The sequence below is a fragment of the Danio rerio genome, chromosome 19 (assembly GCF_049306965.1).
Source record: "Danio rerio strain Tuebingen ecotype United States chromosome 19, GRCz12tu, whole genome shotgun sequence".
In the NCBI taxonomy this organism is placed as follows: domain Eukaryota; kingdom Metazoa; phylum Chordata; class Actinopteri; order Cypriniformes; family Danionidae; genus Danio; species Danio rerio.
In genome coordinates this window covers 29,474,494-29,496,768 of record NC_133194.1, presented here as the reverse complement: position 1 = coordinate 29,496,768, position 22,275 = coordinate 29,474,494, and the positions used below count along the sequence as shown (strand labels likewise).

At 34.1% G+C, this 22,275-nt stretch overlaps 1 protein-coding gene across 3 annotated transcripts in view; it reads left to right on the top strand.

Annotated features, from left to right (window-relative positions):
• Window positions 1-22,275, top strand: part of gabbr1b (gamma-aminobutyric acid (GABA) B receptor, 1b) — a 227,480-nt gene that overhangs the window by 181,009 nt on the left and 24,196 nt on the right. For 2 of the 3 annotated variants that reach the window (XM_005170102.5, XM_068215287.2), the window contains exons 16-20: window positions 2,261-2,411; window positions 6,144-6,276; window positions 6,912-7,028; window positions 14,262-14,372; window positions 14,493-14,586. In XM_005170102.5, the coding sequence (XP_005170159.1) occupies window positions 2,261-2,411; window positions 6,144-6,276; window positions 6,912-7,028; window positions 14,262-14,372; window positions 14,493-14,586 (606 nt within the window). The remainder of the gene's footprint in view (window positions 1-2,260; window positions 2,412-6,143; window positions 6,277-6,911; window positions 7,029-14,261; window positions 14,373-14,492; window positions 14,587-22,275) is intronic. The other variant, XM_003200605.6, reaches the window with a different exon arrangement.

The window sequence follows — 22,275 nt, the reverse complement described above, 5'->3', positions numbered from 1 at the left end:
TTAAAAGAAACAAACAAAAAAACTCACCTTTTTAAAGATCACCTACAACTTCACTGAGCAAAATGCTGCATCCCAATTCACATACTTATACAGTACTACACCCTAAAAGTATTAACTTTTTTGGTGACGAGTGTGCAAGCTTTGGGACATACTACTTTCTCATTAACAGATTGTTATGTTGCTTAGTTACGTCTCCTGTCAATCATCCCGACACATCATCCACATTTCTTTCATATTCAATTACCTACCTTACTAGAGAAGCAGCAGCAGGATATTTTGTGTCCGAACATATCTTGAGTTCAGTATTGTTGTTGCTGATTAAATATAACATGAAAACGGGGTTTAAACATGTTTCAGTTAGCTAGATATCGATTAACAGTCATGCAAGCAACTTTACCGAAGCCTTTGTACTTTACGGTTGGTCTTGTGCGTTTGCCAAGTTTGTAGTTTGTTTACACTTTTTACCCGAGCTTGTAGTTCTAAACAAATTCATGCCCAATGCGCAATGTATTGTGGGTAATGTACACTTCGAGTTTTTTACCGGAAATAGTAAACCATCCGGGAACATTTGGCATACTCATTTCAACATACTATGATTTGGGACATACTAATCCTATTTTCGAATACTATTTAGGATGGATAGTATGCAAATTGGGATGCAGCAATAGTCACGGCACTGCGGCATCCATCACATTTTTGGGTCCCCTTAAACATTTCCGTTTCATTCTTATTGTGTTGTGAGAAAATGCAGCATTTTCGTAAATTGTTTGCTTTGAAAGAAAATGCTGCGCCTTTTATTAATTGTTTTATTGCACGTGTTTTTTTAAATTGATGCACGTTAAGCTCTCTCAGTCACCTTACTTTACAGTTTTTACAGTCCGATAAACACCCTTATGCGAAAACCACATGCACCACATTGGTTTTAAAATATGTGAACCACATGAAACATGTTTTTCGTGTATGATCACAGGAAATCAAAATTATGATTTTAACAACACAGGCTCATACCCCCATTTACATTTCTGGAGAGCAAAAATGCTGTAGCCAGAGCTATGTATGCTTAAGTTTGTTTTATAAGCTGACTGATTACCTGTATGAACGGCTTTTCCGCTGTTATGTTTACACAGTAGCTCGCCATGTACGTTAGCGGACTTGAGATGCTAAGAGTAGTTGATCAAGTCAACGGGGTTCAAGTCTGGCAATGAACGGTTCCAGAAAGCAGGTAAAACAAAAGGCAAAATAAAAATAAACAAGTAAATAACAAGGGGGAGAATGTGGTAGGATCTAAAAACATCAAAATGAGGCAGCTACGAGGGCTTTTCTTTTTCTGAATTGCTTTTAAACACACTGTAGGTTAGTTTTAGTAAAGTGGGTGATTTGGTCAATCATTGATTTTGAAAACACTATTGGTTGGGTTTAGGGAAGGGTGTGGGTGGGGTATTTCAGTCGGTCAGTCAGTCGTCAGCATCCTCTGGTGGATTTACGTGAGAACAGCAGGCGCAAATGGCACTCGCGAGAGAAATTTGAAATCTGAAAATCATACACAGCAACCTCTGGTGGGTTTGCAAAAACAAAAACTGCAAAAAAAACATACCTCCTGGGACGTATTTTGGAATCTCCAGAAATAATGACCCTGTGTTGGATTTCAACATGTAAAACTCTCAAGTAGTTTTCCTGCAAAGGCACTGAGCAAGTAAATAAATATATTTAACAACAGGGTACAAATGACTAAATAATTCCATGTTTTTGCCAGATTTGACATTTAACTCTGTATGGAAAGCACCAAATGTGTTTCTCTTGCTTTCTCTCATATTTAAACGAACACACATTTTTGACATAAAGTTGCAGACCCACAAAAAGATAATATTATTTACTTTTAAGCATTTTTTAAGTTTCTTCTAAATAAAAAGAAAATAGTAAAACCAGATATTTTGTTTTGGAAAAAATGTTGCTTTTGTGTGTTTTTTTTTTTTTGTATTTAGTTTTCCTTTTATTTATTTTTTTATTTTTGTCTGGCTTTGTTTGTAGCTTTAATTCAGTCTTCTGTTTGGATTTTAGTTCTTCTTAGCTTAGTAAACAAATACGTACAAAAATATGTATAATATTTTACATTCATTCTCATCTATGAGGTGCAGATTTCCCTCTTTCTCTCTGGTCTTTTTTGTTTTGCATCTGCTCAGTAGAAAGACTAAATACACAAATCTGTTTTCAGCTTATTTCAAAACAATTTTATTATAAAAAGCCTCATTTCTCTCTCCAGGTTCTGGCCCACCTGCTGATCAGACAGTGGTGATTCAGAAGTTCAGATATCTGTCACAGAAACTCTTCGTCTCTGTGTCTGTTTTCGCTGGCTTGGGCATTTTAATGGGGATTGTTTGCCTCACCTTTAACATCTACAACAGCAATGTCAGGTATGCTTAGCTGTGAATGTCCATTTGTCTCTTGCTGCTCGTAAGCGTGTGTGTTTATATTGCATACCCGCATGTGAGTTCAGCTCAGAGGATTGCATGCTATGTGCATATAATTAACTGGTGTTTTTAAAGGTCACTTTCATACATTCATGCATTATGTGTGCTCACAAACAAGCTGGGTTTAAAAATGAAAGGCTAATGCATTAAGAATAGCAAAATTGTTATGAGCTTATTCAAACTCCACAGGCAGATTTAGAATACTGTTTGTGTTTTTAGTCTTTTATTGTGTTGATACTAAATTTTCACAGCAGACAGCTTAAGCAAATACCCCAACCACTCACAAATCTTGTCAAGCATGTGGTTAAATGTGTTACAGCTATTATCTATGTTTCTTTTTGTGATTTAAAATATGAAGAAGGTTAAGTACTATTCCACTTTGCGAGATTAAATTAATCAACTCTGAATTTACTAATAAAAATATAAAAGTACCTTGACACACCATATTATGTGTATTATTATGGTGCATATATAAAATAATAATTCTATACTACATTAAACTATTGCACTGTCACTAAACAAAGTTTTCACTTAATAATTTTCTGGAGAACACATAAGCTGGGTTTCCAACTTAACGTGAAACAAAATTTGCAAAACAGGAGAAAAAACCCTGATGTGAATTAGGTTTGTTTATATTAGGTTTCTAGAGTGGATAATATTAGTCCCTTTATTAAAGTTTACGTCAAATAATTTTAATCAGCAGCCATCTTTAAAACACCTCTCGGGCAATAAGCTCGGGCATTCTGTCTGAATGGGAAAACAACAAATTCTTCAAAACTGTTTGCCAAGCTTACGATTACATTACATATTTGGAATCACCAATAAAGTGAAACAACAACTGTCACATAAGTTTCGTTTCTAAACATCTGAATCAAACAAAATAGGCATATTTTCAGGTTACCCAAGCTAATGCGGATGCACAGTCAAAGGGAACGAAATCACGAAACCAACCTCATTTATGGCCGTTCTACACATTATCATCCTATGGATAATACTTCATCTGATTGTGCTTGGTTTTGATGGCGAATCTCCTCCAGAAATGACTCTTTGTTTACAAGTGTGTGAACGTTTGAGTAGTTGCTGTCATGTGATGTGCGTTTGACAGGACGGACTGTTCCTCGCGTTCATTTCCTACAGATTACAAAACCAAATAAATGTTTTCAAGTGCTCTTGGTTGATTTAAAAGCACATATTTCAAGCTTTATTTGAATATATTTTTTATGTCTGTGAAGCAAGTATTCGCTGAGATTCATAAAACTGTCGTAAAAGCATTGGTCTGGTCCAAGCTTTTCCCTGGAGAATCGTCAGTCTATAGCGATCAATGATTGGCTCCTGTACTAGTAGGCGGGTATCATTTGTCATATTGACTGTTATGCTTTTCCCTATTCAAAACTATACAAGTGACATGTCTTGCATATTCTAGTCTTTAAGAGCATTCACACATCCATTTTAAAATACGGGTAAATTCTGACAACATTAACCAGAAATGACCTCTAAACGACTGGGCTTATATTTGTAAACATTTATACATCACAAACTCTGTGGATGGATCAGTATTGTGAACAACTTCGATGAAAACATATAGAGAAACACTTTCGCATGTCGAGATGTACATGATATGTGTGTGTGCTGTCGCTCACAGGCTGTTTCACGGGCACACATAAAAGCTTGAAGGTAAACAAACAACGGCTTATCATAAGCATCTTATCGATAGTTATTTACACAGTTGGCATTAAGATGAAAATATAAACGTTATCTGACTGATTTCTAGCAGCTAAATGTGTCTGGAAAAATATTCAAAGACTTTTATTCTCATAAACCACGCGGGCGTGCGTCTGACTGTTCTGATTGGCTTAAGCAGACGTCTCACGTCAGCACGTTCTAGACGTGCACGCGCTCTTTCCGGCAATCTTTCGTATGCGTTCACACACCGCAACATTCCAGCAAATTACCGGTAATGTTACAACTTCTCTTTCCGGAAAATAGCCAGAACGAATTTACCGGTATTTTCAAAAAAGGGCTGTTCACACATACAGACCTTTCTGGAAAATTGCCGGTAATTTTCCGGAAAGGTCTGTATGTGTAAAAGGGACTTTTGAGTGGATGACTGTAGTATTGGTAACCTAGTAACCAGCAGTTAACAAAGCAAGCATAATGGAGACAGCTGATTGGTCATGTAGGTGTATTGTTCGCTACGTCAAAGTTTATTTAGGTGTGTTTTCATCTCACATTTTTCACATACAAGCCAACAAGTTTTTTTGTGAAATAAGCCTAGGCCTGTCACTATATTCAAAATCAACTTATCACTTAATCATGTTTTGGTGATGTAATATATAAAGTTGAAGTCAAAATTATTAGCCCCCCTGAATTATTAGCCTCCTGTTTATTTTTTGCCTCAATTTCTGTTTAACAGAGAGGTTTTTTCAACACATTTCTAAACATAATAGTTTTAATAACTCATTTCTAATAACTGATTTATTTTATCTTTGCCATGATGACAGTAAATACTATTTACCAAGATATTTTTTAGACACTTCTATACAGCCTAAAGTGACATTTAAAGGCTTAACTAGGTTGATTAGGTTAACTAGGCAGGTTAGTATAATTAAGCAAGTTATTGTATAACGATGGTTTGTTCTGTAGACTATCGAAAACAAAAATAGACTAAAGGGGCTAATAATTTTGTCCTTAAAATGGTGTTTAAAAAATGTAAACGGCTTTTATTCTAGATGAAATAAAACAAATAATATTTTTTCCAGGTGAAAAAATATTATCAGACATACTGTGAAAATGTCGTTGCTCTGTTAAACATAATTTGGGAAATATTAAAAAAGAAATAAAAATTCAAAGGGGGCTAATAATTCTGACTTCAACTGTATATCACCTATACATAAACAATTCCAGCAACATTTTAGCTGATTGTGCAACATCTCTATCTCTATTGGAGGTGTCAGTGTCGGTATGGTTAAAAACACTATAGTATTTACCATAAATTACTAGAATAGAAATGTATACTAGTATAGTGTATTACTATTATATTTTAATGTGGGTGTTTTACAACTGAAAATAAATAATCTGGTACCAGATAACGCTACAGTCTCTGTTACTTTTTGTATTTTCACTTCTTTGTTAACATGAATTATTCTTTATTTAGGATATACGTTTTCACATTCTGATTCCAATACCTAATTATTGAATTGTTCAATTGACTATAATTAAAATAAATAATGTTAACAATAGAATATTATGTGTTCTTTAAAAGAGTGTACTTGCATTTTGATGATATTATATTGTTATTCTGGCATTATATCATGGTACAGTGGCATAAAATGATCTTAAAATTACAATAATATAGTTTATTGTATTCTATTTTGGTGCCAAATATCACAAAAATAGACATAGTGACAGGCCTAATTAAGCAATTTTTATTCGAAAATTGCCATTTCCATCTCTAGTTTCTCATATGATACTTTTAAATGTGTATTAACAAATGGTGATGGAAACCCAGAAATTTTGGCTTTTTTTTTTTTTTTTTTACCATTTTGGATTCTTACAAAATGCCTATGCACAGGAATGATGTTCAAAATTCACAGCAAATGTGTGGACCTGCTCTTAAACATACCTGTCTGTGCAAGCATCTTTGTTTTGTAGTAATAATATATGTCTGTGTTGAAGGTACATTCAAAACTCGCAGCCCTACCTAAACAACATGACCGCAGTGGGCTGCATGATGGCTCTAGCTGCTGTATTTCCTCTGGGAATTGATGGGCTGCATGTACGGAACTCTCAGTTTCCTGTGGTCTGTCAGGTGAGCATACAGGAGTTCTGAGTCATTTAGTTTTGTGTGGACTATCCCTTTAAGGAGCCACATATATTTTTTTCTATATTTTATTTTCCCCTGGAGTCCAGTGATAATGATAGTCAAGGTTTCTCGCATCACAAAAATATGAATTATTTAGTTTTCCGTGAACGTTTTTCACCCTTTTCCGGCCTTTAAATATTAAACACATTTGTTTGGCCCACTTGCTTTTAGACATCTATATACTGTATTTGCCCTCTTTGCTTACACTTACTCATGGGTCACAGGCTAGCCGTCAGGCCTAATTTAATTTGCACTTTACTTCAATAACAGCATCTTAGCAATGGCTGGAGATCAGAATGTGCAGGTTTTGCTGCTTTTATTTATTGATTAGTATTGATTGATATGTGGTTTTTTTATTGAACCAACTTATGTTTAAGTAATGTTTCAGTCTGACATCCAATAAATAATTAACCAATAAATAATAAATAGGTTCTCATGCAATTTTAATATTGATACATACTAGTTTTATCATCTTTTAAAGTTAAATGCTGATTTATTTATTTTATTTTGTTGAATTAGAGTTATTTTATTGTTTTAATACTGTTTTTGTTTAAATATTGTTTTTGTTGGTGTTCTTTTAGTTTCGTTTGTGGCTGCTTGGACTAGGCTTCAGTTTGGCTTATGGAAGTATGTTTACGAAGATCTGGTGGGTTCACACTGTGTTCACAAAGAAGGATGAGAAAAAAGACAAGAGAAAGGTGAGTGGGGGGATGCAGGGTTATGTTAGTAAACAGATGGTGTTTCAATGACATTTTCAGCCAAAAACTTGACTTTTTTTTTTTTTTTTGCGTTTTATCTGTACGTTTAAATGACTCAAAAGATCATAAAAAAAAAAACTCAAAAGATCATAATCTGCACTCGTTGAATAATTGTGTTAAATTGTGATAATGCAATTGCTCAACAAGTGCAGATTAAGGTCTTTTGAGCTATTCTGTTTATAAGATTAACACACCAAAATCAAATAACGCAGGAGTGAAGTGCGTTCTTCACTATTGACTTGGGCCAGACGGAATCTGCAGACATTTTTTGCTATTTCTGCGCAGAAGTTTGGTAAAAAATCTGCAGATTTATGTGGAATGATTTTTAGAGTATCATAACTAAAACCTTAATATATGAACTAAAAGTGAATACCTTTTTAACTTGTATTTAATATTTATAATCTTACTAATACATAATAAACCTCTTTAACATTATTAAATGTTCATGCTACATCACTGATATGTGTTGATTTGCACTGAAATAATTTTAAGGTTGATTTTCATTTCAAGATCTTAGGTGAACTATCTGCTGATGCTTTCAGTAGTATGGCAATAAATGTCATGTAAAATGGCATTCAAACTCACATTATTAGCATTTAAAACTTAGTAAAGCACATGAGATGTACCTGAGATAAACATTGTCAGTTCATATCATCAACAGTAAATCATATATGCTGGAATAGTTGGTGGTTCATTTCATTGTGGCTACCCCTAATAAATAAGGGACTAGGTCCAAGGAAAATGAACGAATGAATAATTTACCTAATTAATTATTATTTAATAAATAATAAAATGTAAAACTGGACAAAAAATATTTTTCGTTCATTCTTTTACTCAGCACTGACATCTTGGGAGATCTGGTTTCAAAGTTTTAAAACCTATATTGTTATTGTCATCATGTAAACTACAAAAGCACAATTTATGCCATGTCATGTAAAACCTTGATGCTTTTTTTAATTGTTCAACATTTTGTAAAACAAAGCATGTGTATAGTTTTTCTTTACAAAGTGCCATTGCAAATGAATAGCCTAGATGACACAGCAGTTTTAGTCAGTTTGCTTTTTTGTTTTGTTTTTTTTACTTAACAAAAAAAATCAATTTTTAGTACATCGTTGTCGTATAAATGTTGCCTTAAATCCCACTGCTCTGGGGTTAACTGGAGGTGTTTCAAGACAAACTATCTGTCCTTTTAAAGCCTCATAGGAATTTATTCGGCTGACTTGTCTTGTCAAGGTCTTTCATCGCGCTTCTGGAACGATCAGTACATCATAGTGGAATTATTTATCTTCATAAAGAATATATCTTGTTGTTCTCTCGGTTATCGTCTTCAGATCTGCATCTCACTTCCACTGGCTCTGTAGTTTTTGGTCACCATCTCTGTGTGATCTGGTAGAGATGGCCCTGCCGTTGTCCTTGAGCATCTTTAAACAGCACATTTATCATACAGACCCATTCAAAGCCTCAGTGGAGTCACATGAGCCAGCAGTCACTCCATCAAGACACCCTTTCACACCGGACAAAACCTGTTCAAAGCAGCATAGTTCAAGTATTATTTAGTGAAATAGCTAACACTTTCATCAAATAGGTAACAATTTTATTGGGACAACTTCATTTTTTATGTTCAATCCACATAAAAGTGTTAAGTTAACTTAATCAATTTGTGTTGGGACCACATGAATGAATTGTGTGAATGTTTTACAGTGTAAACATTATTTAAAGAGTTAAATCATACTCTAATCCTTTAATCATGAACTCACTTTAACTACAACATGAGTCACATGAGTTCATTTGTGAATAACGACTACCTTAATTACTTATTAGTACAGGTTTGTTTGCTAATGAATATATTAATTTCCACATTAGTTTATGCTTAACCATCATGATCTCCTGATGTGTTAATAAATAATTATATCATAACTACTTAGAAGGGCCCGTCATCGTTAACATGTCTGTCTAATGTGCATGTCTGTCTATTGTGTTTACTCTGAATAACAAGAGAAAAGTATTCTGTCAACATCAACATGAGGTTCATGAGAGGTTATCGATGAGTTAATGGTGATCTGCACCTCCAAGTAAAGTCATGGCATAATTAACACCTCATGAGTTCATGTTGGTTACATTTAGCTAAAGCTTAAATGTTGATTAATACATTAATTAACTAAATGAACTAGCAAGTAATTAAGCTATAGCTGTTATTCACACATAAACACATGACTCATGTTGTAAAGTTAGTTCATGATTAGTTAATGTTTTAATTCGTCATGATGTCACTATAAAGTAATGTTTAGTTTACGGGCTGCTTGGTGGCGCTGTGGGTAGCACGATCACCTCACAGTAATAAGGTCACTGGTTTGAGCCTGGTTCAGTTGGTGTTTCTGTGTGTTGTCCGCATGTTCGCGTGGGTTTCCTCCGGGTGCTCCGGTGTCTCCCACAAGTTCAAAGACATGTGCTATAGGTGAATTGGGTACGCTAAAATTGTCCATGGTGTATGTGTGAATGAGTGTGTATGGATGATTCCCAGTTATGGGTTGCAGCTGGAAGGGTATCCGCTCTGTAAAACGTACTGGATAAGTTGGCGGTTCCTTCCGCTGTGGCGACCCCAGAATAATAAAGGGACTAAGCTGAAAAGAAAATGAATGAATTAATATTTAGTTTACATATTAATACATCATTATTCATGTAATGTTATTGTAAAGTGTTACCGTGAAATATACTAAAACATGAATATTAGTATATTTATGTATTGGCTCACAAATATCATCCTAGTTATGTAAGATTGATTCATTTTAGGTAATGTTAATTAATACAAATACTAATGTTCATTGTTCACAATGCATTCAGCAATATCTAATGAAACACAATTTTGGGTTTTAAAAATAAGCAAGATATTTTGCAATTTATCATTAATTTATAAATTATAATTAATGTATCATATATAATTAGCTAATTATAAAATAAACAGTAAATATAATATAATATATACTTTAGTGTCTGTAAGAATGACATTTTTACATATGATTGTTTTTGTAACATTGTAAAACAAAGAGAATTTATATTACATTTCTATTATATAAATGCTGCTTAATCATAGAATCCTGACAAATGTTGAGCAGTTTCTTGAACAATGAATCACATAAAAAGATTTAGTTGTTTAGAGTAAATTTTATATTTATTTTATTATTAACTGTTTATTGATAAATATGCATAAACCTTACATTGTTTGATTTAAGCTTGAAAAACATCTCTAAATAAAATCTTCATTCGCCTTCAATGACATTTTAGGATGTTTAGATATATTTACTGGAAACAACAATTTAGAAAAACATTTGTTCAGTGTAGGCGTCATGTTTGCAGTCATACTAAAGCAATCATAATAACTAAAAAAAGAGTCAGAGAATGAGATAAAGATGGAGAATAAAGGTATTTTCAGGATAAACACACAATGCCTTTTATTGAGTATTCATGAGCGTCTGTGTGCTAGTGGAGAAGAGCTTGTCATGTGCCACTCTGGAGCTCTTCGCATTTACACAAAGAAAGGATTCAAAGACTGAGAAACAATCTATGATGTGCAGTAAGGCATTGAATTGACAGCTTTGTCATTTTCAAATCTGCTTCTTTGACTGGTGCATCACTGTTGAGAATTCTCCATTTTTTAACCAACAAAATAAGTGTCAGTAAGTTTGTTTGAAGTGGCATTTTCAGAGTCATTGTCAGGAATATTAAAGGGAGGAATTGGAATAAAGAATAGGTTCAGGATTTCTGCAGACCATAAAATGGAAAGAAAGATTTGGGACAAACATTCTATTTTAAGAAGAAAAAAGGAGAAGTCTGTTATGGGTATTTCATTGTGTGAGGAAATCATAAAAGGTATCCACTGCAAAAACTATAAAAATGTGTTTTATTCTGTTTATGCAATTTGTTAAAGGACTGTTTCAGGTTTGACACAAGTCAAGTTCCTCAGATGATCTCAGAACTAAAACAATAAAAACCTATAAGGAAAATTAGCCTTGAGATTAATTACACACAATTTTTCCAAGTTTATATAATTAATGTATTTATTCAGCAAGGATGCACTAAATTGATTAAAAAAAAAAAAAAGAATGTTATTTAATTTTATTTTTTTTATACTTTGGTCATCACCAGAATCGTAATAAAAAAAAAATTTTAACAGTGTTCAGAAATCACAAAACTATTAAGCAGCACAGCTTTGATAACAATAGATTTCTCAAAGGTTTCTGGAGAATTGTTGAACAAAACTGACTGAAGTCCTGCATTTTACAGGGTGTCTGAAAAAGTTATAGTAAGTCTTAAAATGTCTTAAATTAAAAAACCTAATAATAATTTAAGGCCTTAAAAAGTCTTAAATTCACTGATATATTGGGTTGTAGATCTTAAATAATTTTAAACAGGTAATGATTTTCCTATGTCCAGGTAAATGCTATGTAAAGCTACCCCATCGAGCTGACACCCAATCACCAATAATCCATTTTAAAAATTTCTTTTTATCTATTTAAGTTTTTTTTGTTTTTTTGTTTTTTTTAACAAAGAAAGACAATTTACAACAACTGTTGGACATTTTTACTGCAAATTCTCCTAATTAAATTCCCTAATCTGGGAAAGAAAACTAAAGCAACACATTCCTTTTTAATGATCTTTCATTAATACAAAAACTATTTACAGAAGTATTTGGCCCATTAGAAAAAATCTTTAATGTTTAGCCCTGTATAAGTCTAAATTTTCATTCATGATGGTCTTAAAGAGTGTTTAAAAATCTTAAATTTGACTTGAAGAAACCTGCAGAAACCCTAATTTTAATTTTAAAATATACTAAAATGAAAAAGTCTTTAAAATTATAATAATACTTTATTATTACATTCTTACTATATATTTGATCAACTAAATGCAACCTTGATGAACATTTTCACTAAGCAATTTTATATTTTATATTTTTTTATCTGCTGTTTGACATTAAACATTTTTCAGCACTAAGCCCCTATACAGCTTTCGTGCAGTATGATAACGTATGTTAAATGTGCAGTATATAAAATGAGGTCTTTAGATGAAGAACTGTATAAGTCTATATTTTAACATTTTAAGCAATAAGATATTTATTTATTTATTTATTTAATTTTTTTGGACTGGGAACATTATATTGTACATTTTTTATTTAACCTGAAGATAGACAACAAAAGCTTCTCAATTCCAAAGAGATAACATTTTTCAGTGCCATTAAAATCAAAAGTTATTATGATTTATATTTCTCAAATGTGGAAGAAGGGTATATGTCCAGTTAGTGTGGAATAACAGTATAACTCTAATTAATCATATCACTTTAAACCACTAATGATCGGATTCCTCCTTTATCTTAGTTTTAATACAGTACCAGAAACATCAGGTTAAAACTGACCATTTCAAGTAATATGAACAATGTACAATACATTGACCTTGTTACAATAGAGTCAATAACAGTCAATTATTAACAATAAACAATAAATAAATACAACATCAAAAATACATAAAATGCAGACATACATCAAAGCTAAATATTGTTGTTTATTTAGAAATAAACGCACCTGTGCATATGCTACTTCAAACTGTTCTCGCACTCTGCCATCTCACGATATAAATAAATATGTAAACAAAGAAACTCTGCTTGTCGTAGTTTACACAGGACTGACGGGAAATGTGCATTTATACAGCTTTATTGTAAATGGTATGTGGTTTATTTTGATAGGTTAACTGTTTTTATGCTCTTTAGCTCTCTTTCGGTGGGTCTTTCTGTTGTTTTTGTTCGTTTTTTTGATTCAAATATGGTTTCCCAGCATCCCTCAAAGCCTTTCTTTCTCTGTTCTTCCACTCGTTCATGTCTGCTACTATATATATATTTTTTTTGCAGAGGATTGGCCTTTTATGTCCGAAGTGCACATGACAGCAAGCAGCATCTCTATTCTTCTTATTGGACATAAACGTTTTTTTTTTCCATGTAAAGCTATTTTAATGTTTAAAATGCAGACTCTTGGTCATGCAAAAAAATAGATCCCCAAACTGTTTCTGTATACAAAATTTACACATACATTTAATGTCACAAGGTTATTGATTCATTTTCTTTTCGGCTTAGTCCCTTTATTAATCAGGGGTCGCCACAGCAGAATGAAACGATAACTTATCCAGCATATGTTTTACACAGCGGATGCCCTTCCAGCAGCAACCCAACACTGGGAAACACCCATACACTCTTGCATTCACGCACATAAACTAAGACCAATTTAGCTGTTTTAATTTACCTGTGTTTGGACTGTGAATGAAACCAGAGAACTCGGGGGAAACGCACGCAAATACATGGGGAGAACATGCATACTCCACACAGAAATTCCAACTGACCCAGCCGGGACTCAAACCAGCAGCTTTCTTGCTGTTAGGTGATCTTGCTACTCACTGCGGCACCATGTCGCCCATCACAAGGTTATCTCATTTTTTATTTTTTTGGAATTAAACGGTTGTTCATTCCACGCACACAAATAATACAAAACCAGAAGCTCATCCACCTAAAAAAAGAGTTACCACTAGTTACCACTAAAACTTTATAGAAGTATCACATTTTTCCTTTAAAACCACACAGAATCTGCCTCTGCTAATTCAAGTATATTCCTTATCATTGTGAAAACAGACGCTTGAGTCAAAGTTCTGTGTTAATCAATAGCAGGCCATATATAGAGCTTAACTTGTTTTGAACCTGGAAAATTCCTTGAGTCAGTCGTCTGGCTATGTACGCGTTCTTTCATCCCCCGCCGTCATGAAGGTATGTTTGAGGTTTATGAGCTCTCAAAAGTGGAGATAAGAGAACATAAACGCTTTTTATGTCGCTCTTTAAATAAACGCTTTTTATGTTTAATTGCTCACAAACACCATCCTCGCTACGAAAAAAAAAGAACGAGTATTGATTTTCTCACAGCGTTATGGCCTCAGCAGAAATCCATTAAGGACACTTTCCTTACTTAAACCATAAAAAGCGGCCACCGTGTGGCAGATTGAATTGGCATCCTGATAATGGTCTATTGTTTCCCCTTCGAGCTCTCTGCACTTTCACTCCTTATGATGTCATGAATCACCGCACAAGCTGTTTCTTCCACTGTCCTGCGTGGAAGCTTGATTGGTGGTGTTTTTATATCCCAGCAGCACCTGGAGCCCTGGAAGCTCTACGCCACCGTCGGGGTCCTGCTGGTAATCGACATCCTGTCTCTTATGATTTGGCAGATCGTGGACCCCTTGCATATCACAGTCGAGGTATGGCAGCATGCACCCTCAGAATGTGTTTTCTCCAAATGTGCTTCAGTTGGATTCATTGTTTTTAGTTTTAAGGTGTATGTGAACGAAATATGAACTTTTCTCTTTTGGTCTGAGCAGAAGTTCACCAAAGAAGCTCCCAAAGGCGATGTGGATGAGTTGATCGAGCCTCTGCTGCAGCACTGCAGTTCAGAGAAGATGAACACATGGCTTGGTAAGAGCTGCTTTGACTTTAAATAACACATTTTTAATGAACAAGATAAAGTGCAAAACACAATAATGGAATAAGTCCACTCTTCTACATGAAACCTTGTGCATCCTCATGGACAATTTTGTCTTGTTAAAAAAAAAAATCTTTTTGGCTTTGTCAAGCCAAACATTATATATTTTGTCCAAAAAAAGGTGTATTTGTGTTAAGCTTGTAATATTTTATAAATGCAAAAACAGGATCTTCAGGGCAAAAAATGCAGTATTTCATCGTAGTGGAATTTAAAAAGGTGGTCCACTGTGAAAAAAAACTGTGAATAAAAACCAGCTTTTTATTCACCAACCACCTGTAATCTAGTTTAGCCCAGCTCTATCTGTGCTGCTTAGGGCTTCCTCAGGCATATTCAAATCAAGTCACTGAAGTGGAAAGCAGGCAGTAAACAGAATTTTCTTTCAAAGAGATGTTTGTGTACATTTTCAAGTGATCATGCTGGCACTGATTCATCAAGCGATGATTAAATGATATGTTATAAGCAGCGTATATCCAGATGCGCAGTGTAGTCAAGCACACTTTAGACTCTTTAAAGAGCCGATTGAGGTGTCTGGAACACGCTAGAGGACTGATGATGTATATTACTGATGAGGAAGAAATATGACAGATTCCCCTGTGAAAAACAAGTGTGCTTAAGCGTACCAATTGCGCACTTGTAGTGTACTTCAGACATCTCCAAGAATGTTTTAATTAAGTATATAAAAACTGTATGTGCAGATCGAATCATAATAATGAAATCAAAGGCATTCTACCATAAGAGTACTTCTCAGTTTTTTAAACACAATGTAAAGGGACAGTTTTCCCAAAAAATGAATGTCATTTACTCATAATTCACTTGTCACTTGTAATTCTTTATTCTGTTGAACATGGGAAGATTTTCTAAAGAAAGCCATTGACGTCTATAGTATTATTTCCATAGTCACTATTATGGAAGTCAAGGATTGCTGAATTTCCAGCTTTCTTAAAATTTGTTCTTTAAGGTTCAGCAGAAAAACAAAAAATAGAAAGGTTTGGAACTACTTAAGGGTGAGTCAATAATGAGTAAAGTTTCATTTTTGGATGAACTATCCCTTTAAGTACAAAATGTGGTTTAAATTTCCACTTTGTAATGCCAAATTTAAGGTGTTTAATCTTTTAATCATCTTTAGCAATGCTTTAAAGGCGTACATTTATTTTGATGAGTCGCCTAGCTTGTCCATGTAAAGTACTTGGTTATCATTTTAGTACAGTGTGTTATTCAACGGTAAATTTAATTTAAAGTATTCTAACATTTAATACAGCGTTTAAAAGTATGTAGTAAGTTCTATTTAGGTCTGAAAAATATTTTATAAATAAATGTACACAGGGTATTTTATGAATAATGCATGTTTGAAAACTCAACATTCAGAGATGAACCACAACACAATAGGGCCTAATCCCAATTCTACTTCTTTGCCCTTTCGCCAATTCTCTTTAGCTTGAAGGCGTAGGGCTAAAGGGAAGGGCTTGATAAAAAAAAAATAATAATTAAAAAAATAAAAAAACTGATTTTTCAGAACCACGTTTGAAACCAAGGGGTATGAAAATTTCCCAGAATACACCATCTACAACGGCAGCATGGCTGCACACGGAAGTCAGGAGATGAAAAAATTAGTTGTTGTTTTTTTCATTATCACGAAGTTTTACAACAAACAATCAAAAGTTTTCATGCATTCATAACCAGTGTTGGGAAAAGTTACTTTTGAAAGTAGTGCATTACAATGTGGGGTTACTCCCTAATAAAGTAATTAATTGCATTACTTAGTTCCTTTTTATGGAAAGTAATGAGTTATATTTGATACAGATATACAGTTTTGTTTTTTAGTTTTTTTTCTGATGTCGTGTTTCTTCCAATTGTCAAGAGTTTTCTTTGATGAGTTCAAAATAATAAGAATCTATTGCAAAATGTTAGTCTCTGCCTGCCATTGTTTCGGTTTCTGACCGGCTGAAGTGATGACGGGCTATTTGCGAATGAATCGTTTGTTTTAAACGCATATTTTATGTGAATCGGTCAAACCAGTTAATTAAATTGAACTTGGTTGTTGTGAAACGGTGTGTGTCTTCAGTAAGTATTTAATTACTTCTTTTTTAACATACCAGATACCCCCTCTGACTCGAAATAAACCAATATCCTTAGATATTTAATTAGTAGAACAGTACAATGACTCATCTCCTGTGAAAAAGAGACCTGATGATGATAATGATGAGTGCGAGCCGACTCTGTTCTCTCTCAGCAGTGTGTGATGCAACCAGACTAAGGTCATTTTTATTCCACAATATATTTTCTAAAAGCTAGTTAAGCAAAGTAAACGGTAACTCGCATTACATTTTTTAAGTAACTCAAACAATATTACTTTATTGTTAAAAGTAATGCGTTACTTTGCTCGTTACTTTAGAAAAGTATTATTATTACGTAACGTGTGTTACTTATAACGCGTTACCTCCAACATTGTTCATAATGGCGGTCGTGTTTTACCACCATGCTTTAAAAAAAACACAATCTATAATCTATAATCCCTAATTACTCCTATATAGTAGTCCCACAACATACTTTTACATCTGTCACTCAATGACACTCGAATACTTTGTCAGAAAAGTCTAGTGACTGGGAATGAGCTTTTTACAGTATAACACAAATGTTGATTTATGTGTTTACATAGATGAACATGGCCACAGTGTAAATACACAGTACAGTTACGATCTTATTGCCACATTATATTATTCTGATAACATAATATCGTTGCCTTCAGTGATTTCCTGAAGATAACTACCAAAAAAATAACACAACTGGAATTACATCAGTTGCTATCGTTAATCTCATATGAAGTAAGAGATCCCGATGACACACGATGACGTTTGCAGGTGTTGTAGTGCTGTCCTATTTCTTTGGGGTAAATTTTGAACCAAGGGGAAGGGCTACAAAAATAGAATTGGGATTGGGCCTAAATAACTGTGCAAATTGAGGTCATTAAATATATTTGTTGTATTTTTTTTTGTTGTGTTTGCATCATTACCTGATTTGCATAATTCATATAATGAATCACATTAAACAATGCAGACAGTGAATGCAAATAATTAACACTAGCACCAGGTGTATCATTATTCTGCTATTCTTTATCACGGCGTTGCTTTCTGATCAAAGCCTAAGTCTGTGTGAAAGTGATTTAATGGATGAACCCCAGTGGTTTTGACCTTCAGTCTCTCTCCTCAGGTGTTTCCTTCTTGTAAGTGTTTAACTAATTAAACAAATTAATTGCTACCTTTATGAGACAAATTAAGACTGCCCTTGCTTATCCAGTTGAGGTCATTAAAATGAGCCTTCAAAAGTGTTCTTCGGGCAGAATCCTTGAGAAACGAACACAGCTGCTTGTAAACAGACCTGTCATACAAATACTTTGTTATTGCAGCCTTTCAGCGTAAACTATTTGTAGGGTGACTTCAAGGGCATTTTGTCCAAGGACACATTGGAGACAGTTTCCCTCCATTTCTGGATGAGAAAATCATTGCACAGATTCAAAATACAAATAACAACAGGTCAAACAATAGGTTTCCTGTGGATCTTTACAAAGTCTTAAAATGTGTTGCATTTGAGTTTTCAAATTTAAGGCTGTAAAAGTAATTTACTTACATTTTAGATACTTTGGGCGAAATAAGGCTTTAGGGCTCTAATTTGACGGTCCATGCGCAAAGCGCAAAACGCAGGGCGCAAACACTTTCAGGGCGTGTCAGGACGCGTTTTTGCTAATTTAAGGACGGGAAATCTGCCTTGCGCCAAGGCGCATGGTCTAAAAGGGTTGAGCTTATTTTCTTAATGAGTTATAGGTGTGTTTTGAGAATAAACCAATTAGAGTCTCATCTCCCATTCCCTTTAAGAGTCAGCTGCATCGCGCCAAGTGCGTATTCGCTATTTACAGGACGCAAAGTAAGTCTAAGTGGAAAAAATTTGCATTTCACAAGCAAAAAGTTAACAGTTGACAGTTTTTTAACAGAAAACTGTTAAACAGAGCATCTATTGCGTGAGAATGAGAGATAAATGATCTACTTTCACTTTCGCTCTTGGATAGGGAAACCTTTACGCACAGACATCAATTAGCCTATAAATAATTAATTTCATTTGTTAAGCGCAAAGATTAGTTTCAAAATTATTTCTAAATTCAGTTCTAATTTCTAGCAAACGAATAAATGAACAATAATGACAAAGTGTGGTCAAGAGTTATTTCCAAATACACCTACCATGCCCCATATGGTCTTAAACCTGACAGGTGGGCAAATCTAAGCTTGTTTTTAATAAAACAAATATAAATATGGATATAATAAATAATACTGCTAATAATAATAACATTATACAAAAGCAAATTGTTATGAATGAACTGAAAAAGCCTCCCGAGATGAAGAAGGCATAAAAGCAGTGATTTTTCATATTTATGTAGGCTAGAAAATAATATGTTTTGTAATATTTTAATCCTTTATATTTATATCCTAAATCCATTCCTTTTATATCCTATATATATCCTTAATATTTAATTTTTTTCATATGTAAAAATATTTACCTATTGCTCTCTTGTGCGTATTAAGCAGTGCGTAAGCGAGGCGCAACTCTGCGCCGGAGTTTAGACCGGGTTAATTTTGGTCTAATGAAAAATCTATTATAGTTTCTTAAAATAGCGACGCGACAGCGGTCCGCCTCAGAACGCCTTCTTTTTTAGAACAGAACGCCTATGGGCGCACAAATGAGCGCTAATGCATTTGCTATTTAAACAGCGTAGCGCAACGCCTCAAAACGACTCTTGCGCCAAGCTGAAACTACCAAAAGACTACTGCGCCGCGTCTTGCGCCACACTGCGCCGGGTGTATGATAGGGCCCTTAATCTAATTAGCTAATTGAGGGCAGCACGGTGGCGCAGTGGGTACCACAATCACCTTACAGCAAGAAGGATGCTGGTTTGAGCCCGGCTGGGTCAGTTAGTGTTTCTGTGTGGAGTTAGCATGTTCTCTCTGTGATTGCGTGGGTTTTCTTTGGGTGCTCCGGTTTCCCCCACAAGTCCAAAGACATGCGGTACAGGTGAGTTAAGTAAGCTAAAATGACAGAATGAGTTGTCATTTCACAGGACAATGGTGCTACATAATTAATCATAAATACAAACACAACACTGGACATACGGGCTATTTAAAAAACCAAAAAAATTTTGTTAAAAATAGATAAATGAATGAGAACCCAGTCTGAACAAGCAGAGTTTCCTTATGGAGATGTGTTGGTTAGTCTGCAGTCATACAGCGTCTTCAAAAAAATTAAGATAAAGATGTCCTATCTATAATGTGCTTTTAGGAGCTGGGAGTGGCTAGGTGGAGATGGCTAAACAAAGCATTCAAATGAAGTAGATATTGGTTGATGAAAAACTTACCAAGCCACTGACCACACAAACTCATCAACAAAAGAGTTTCTTTGGCCTGAAAGTATCACCCAATGTCAATATCACTGAAACTAGATTATATAAATGTATTATTTAAAACAAAAATATATAACTTCTCAGTTATATATAGATTATTGTTCATTTGGAACTAGATTATATAGATTTATATTTCCACTCTATGCATAACTAACATTTTAGAGGTATTTAATACGGTGGCCAGGAAATGCAAAACAACATTACAAAGTGTGAAACACTTTTACATAGCTCAAGACAAATTTACATTTTGGAAAACATTTTTACCTATCATTAGACACAATTATATAGGAAAAACGATTTTACCAAGCATGAAACAAATTTCCATTTTAGAAAAACAAAATAACAAGGCACAAAACACTTATACCACTCCCGAAACAAATTTACAATGACAGATTCTTTATGGTAAGGGAATGTACCACACGTGATTCTGCAAACTTGAATATTTTACATCTGGAAAGGGGCACCAGTTAACACAGTCACCAGTTAAACCGTAACACCGGCTTCATTCAGTTCACTTTTAAGAGTCCTCAAGTAGATGTTTACACAGTGTAGAGTTGATATCATGTCCACGATTACAGCGTACGAGTGGCCCTTGTTAAAATATTAAACACATTGATGCAGTATGTCTGGTGTTTCCGTCTGGTTTGTGTCCTTTAGAAACTCTGAATATCAACCACTTGTAAAGCAAAACTGCGTTAAGCTGCTCATGTGTTTGCCACTAAATGGACAAAACATCCCTCGACTGCAGTTTATGTTCAGTCACCATAAACTTTATTTACGCCATGTACTCCATAACACGAATTTACCCTGCTCACCACCAACGACAACAACGCCTTTCACCGTGTCACTTCCGGTGTGTGGTACATTCCCTTTCCGTAAAGAATCTGTCACTTTAAATTTGTTTTTGGGACAGGTAAAAGTGTTTTGCGTCTTGTTAATTTTTTTTCTAAAATCTAAATTTGTTTCGTCCTTGGTAATTTCATTTTTCTTATGTAACTGTGTCCTATGATAGGTACAAATGTTTTCCAAAATGTACATTTGACTTGAGCTTCGTAGAAGTGTTTTACACTTTGTAATGTTGTTTTGCACTTCTCAGCCACTGTAATTTAAGATTGAAACTAGCAGCGCAACATTATGGTACATTTATAGTAAACATCATTTTCTTTATTGATTCCTTGTGGGATGTAGTTTAAATAAAGTGTTAGATGCATAAAAATGAAATTTGCATACATTTAATTGTGCATTTATTTTTTAATAATAAATCTATTTATAAATCTAGAAGTCAATTCAATGTAGTGCATATTTAACTAAATGTATGTCACTGTTGTGAACTGAGCAGTGCATAAATGATTAATACTCATGCACAAAAACACACTCAGCAATATAGCTTTTAATTATTATTAACAATCTGTTCAGTCACACTTTATTTTAATGCACATTTCTCACTATTAAAAACCTAATTATCTATTATATTTCCTGCAATAAACTCCTAATGCGCTGTTATTTAATAGATATTATGGTAGTAGTTAGATTTAGGTAGATTTAGGTATTTAGGTTATTTTCTGAATAATAGGCAGGCAATAAGCCACTAGATAATAGTGAGAAATGGTACTTAAACAAAAGTTTCACCAAATCTTCAAAAATATTGAGATATAAATTTTGGTGTATTTGATATTTAATATTTTTGTATTAAAAGATGAAAACAACTGAAAACTAGATGATTGAAGAACAAATTGCATAAAAATTGTCTACATAAAAGATTCATATAACTCAATGTACGATTTATCTGCAATTATATATAAAGTTTGCTAGCAATTTATAAATAAAACAGATTTAAAGTTAATCCTAAACCAGTATTTTTATCAGCGCATGATGTGTCATGAATGTGTGGGATGAATGGCTGGATGCAGGCAAAAGTCATGAGATCAGGCTGTGTCTGTGGCTGACTGATTATCCTGTCAGCCTGATAATGTTCACCTATCATGTTTGCATTGGCCTGAATGCATCAAACTGGTGGAAAGGGATGGACTAATTACATAGTAAACAGCTCACTCACACTGATAGCTCCATTTTTTTGTCACATCCAAGTCCAAATGAACTTGAAGTGAGCCGTTTTTTGCGAGCGCTCAGTTAAATTAAATCTACACCCCCATGTCTGCGACCTTCATTACAGCTGCAG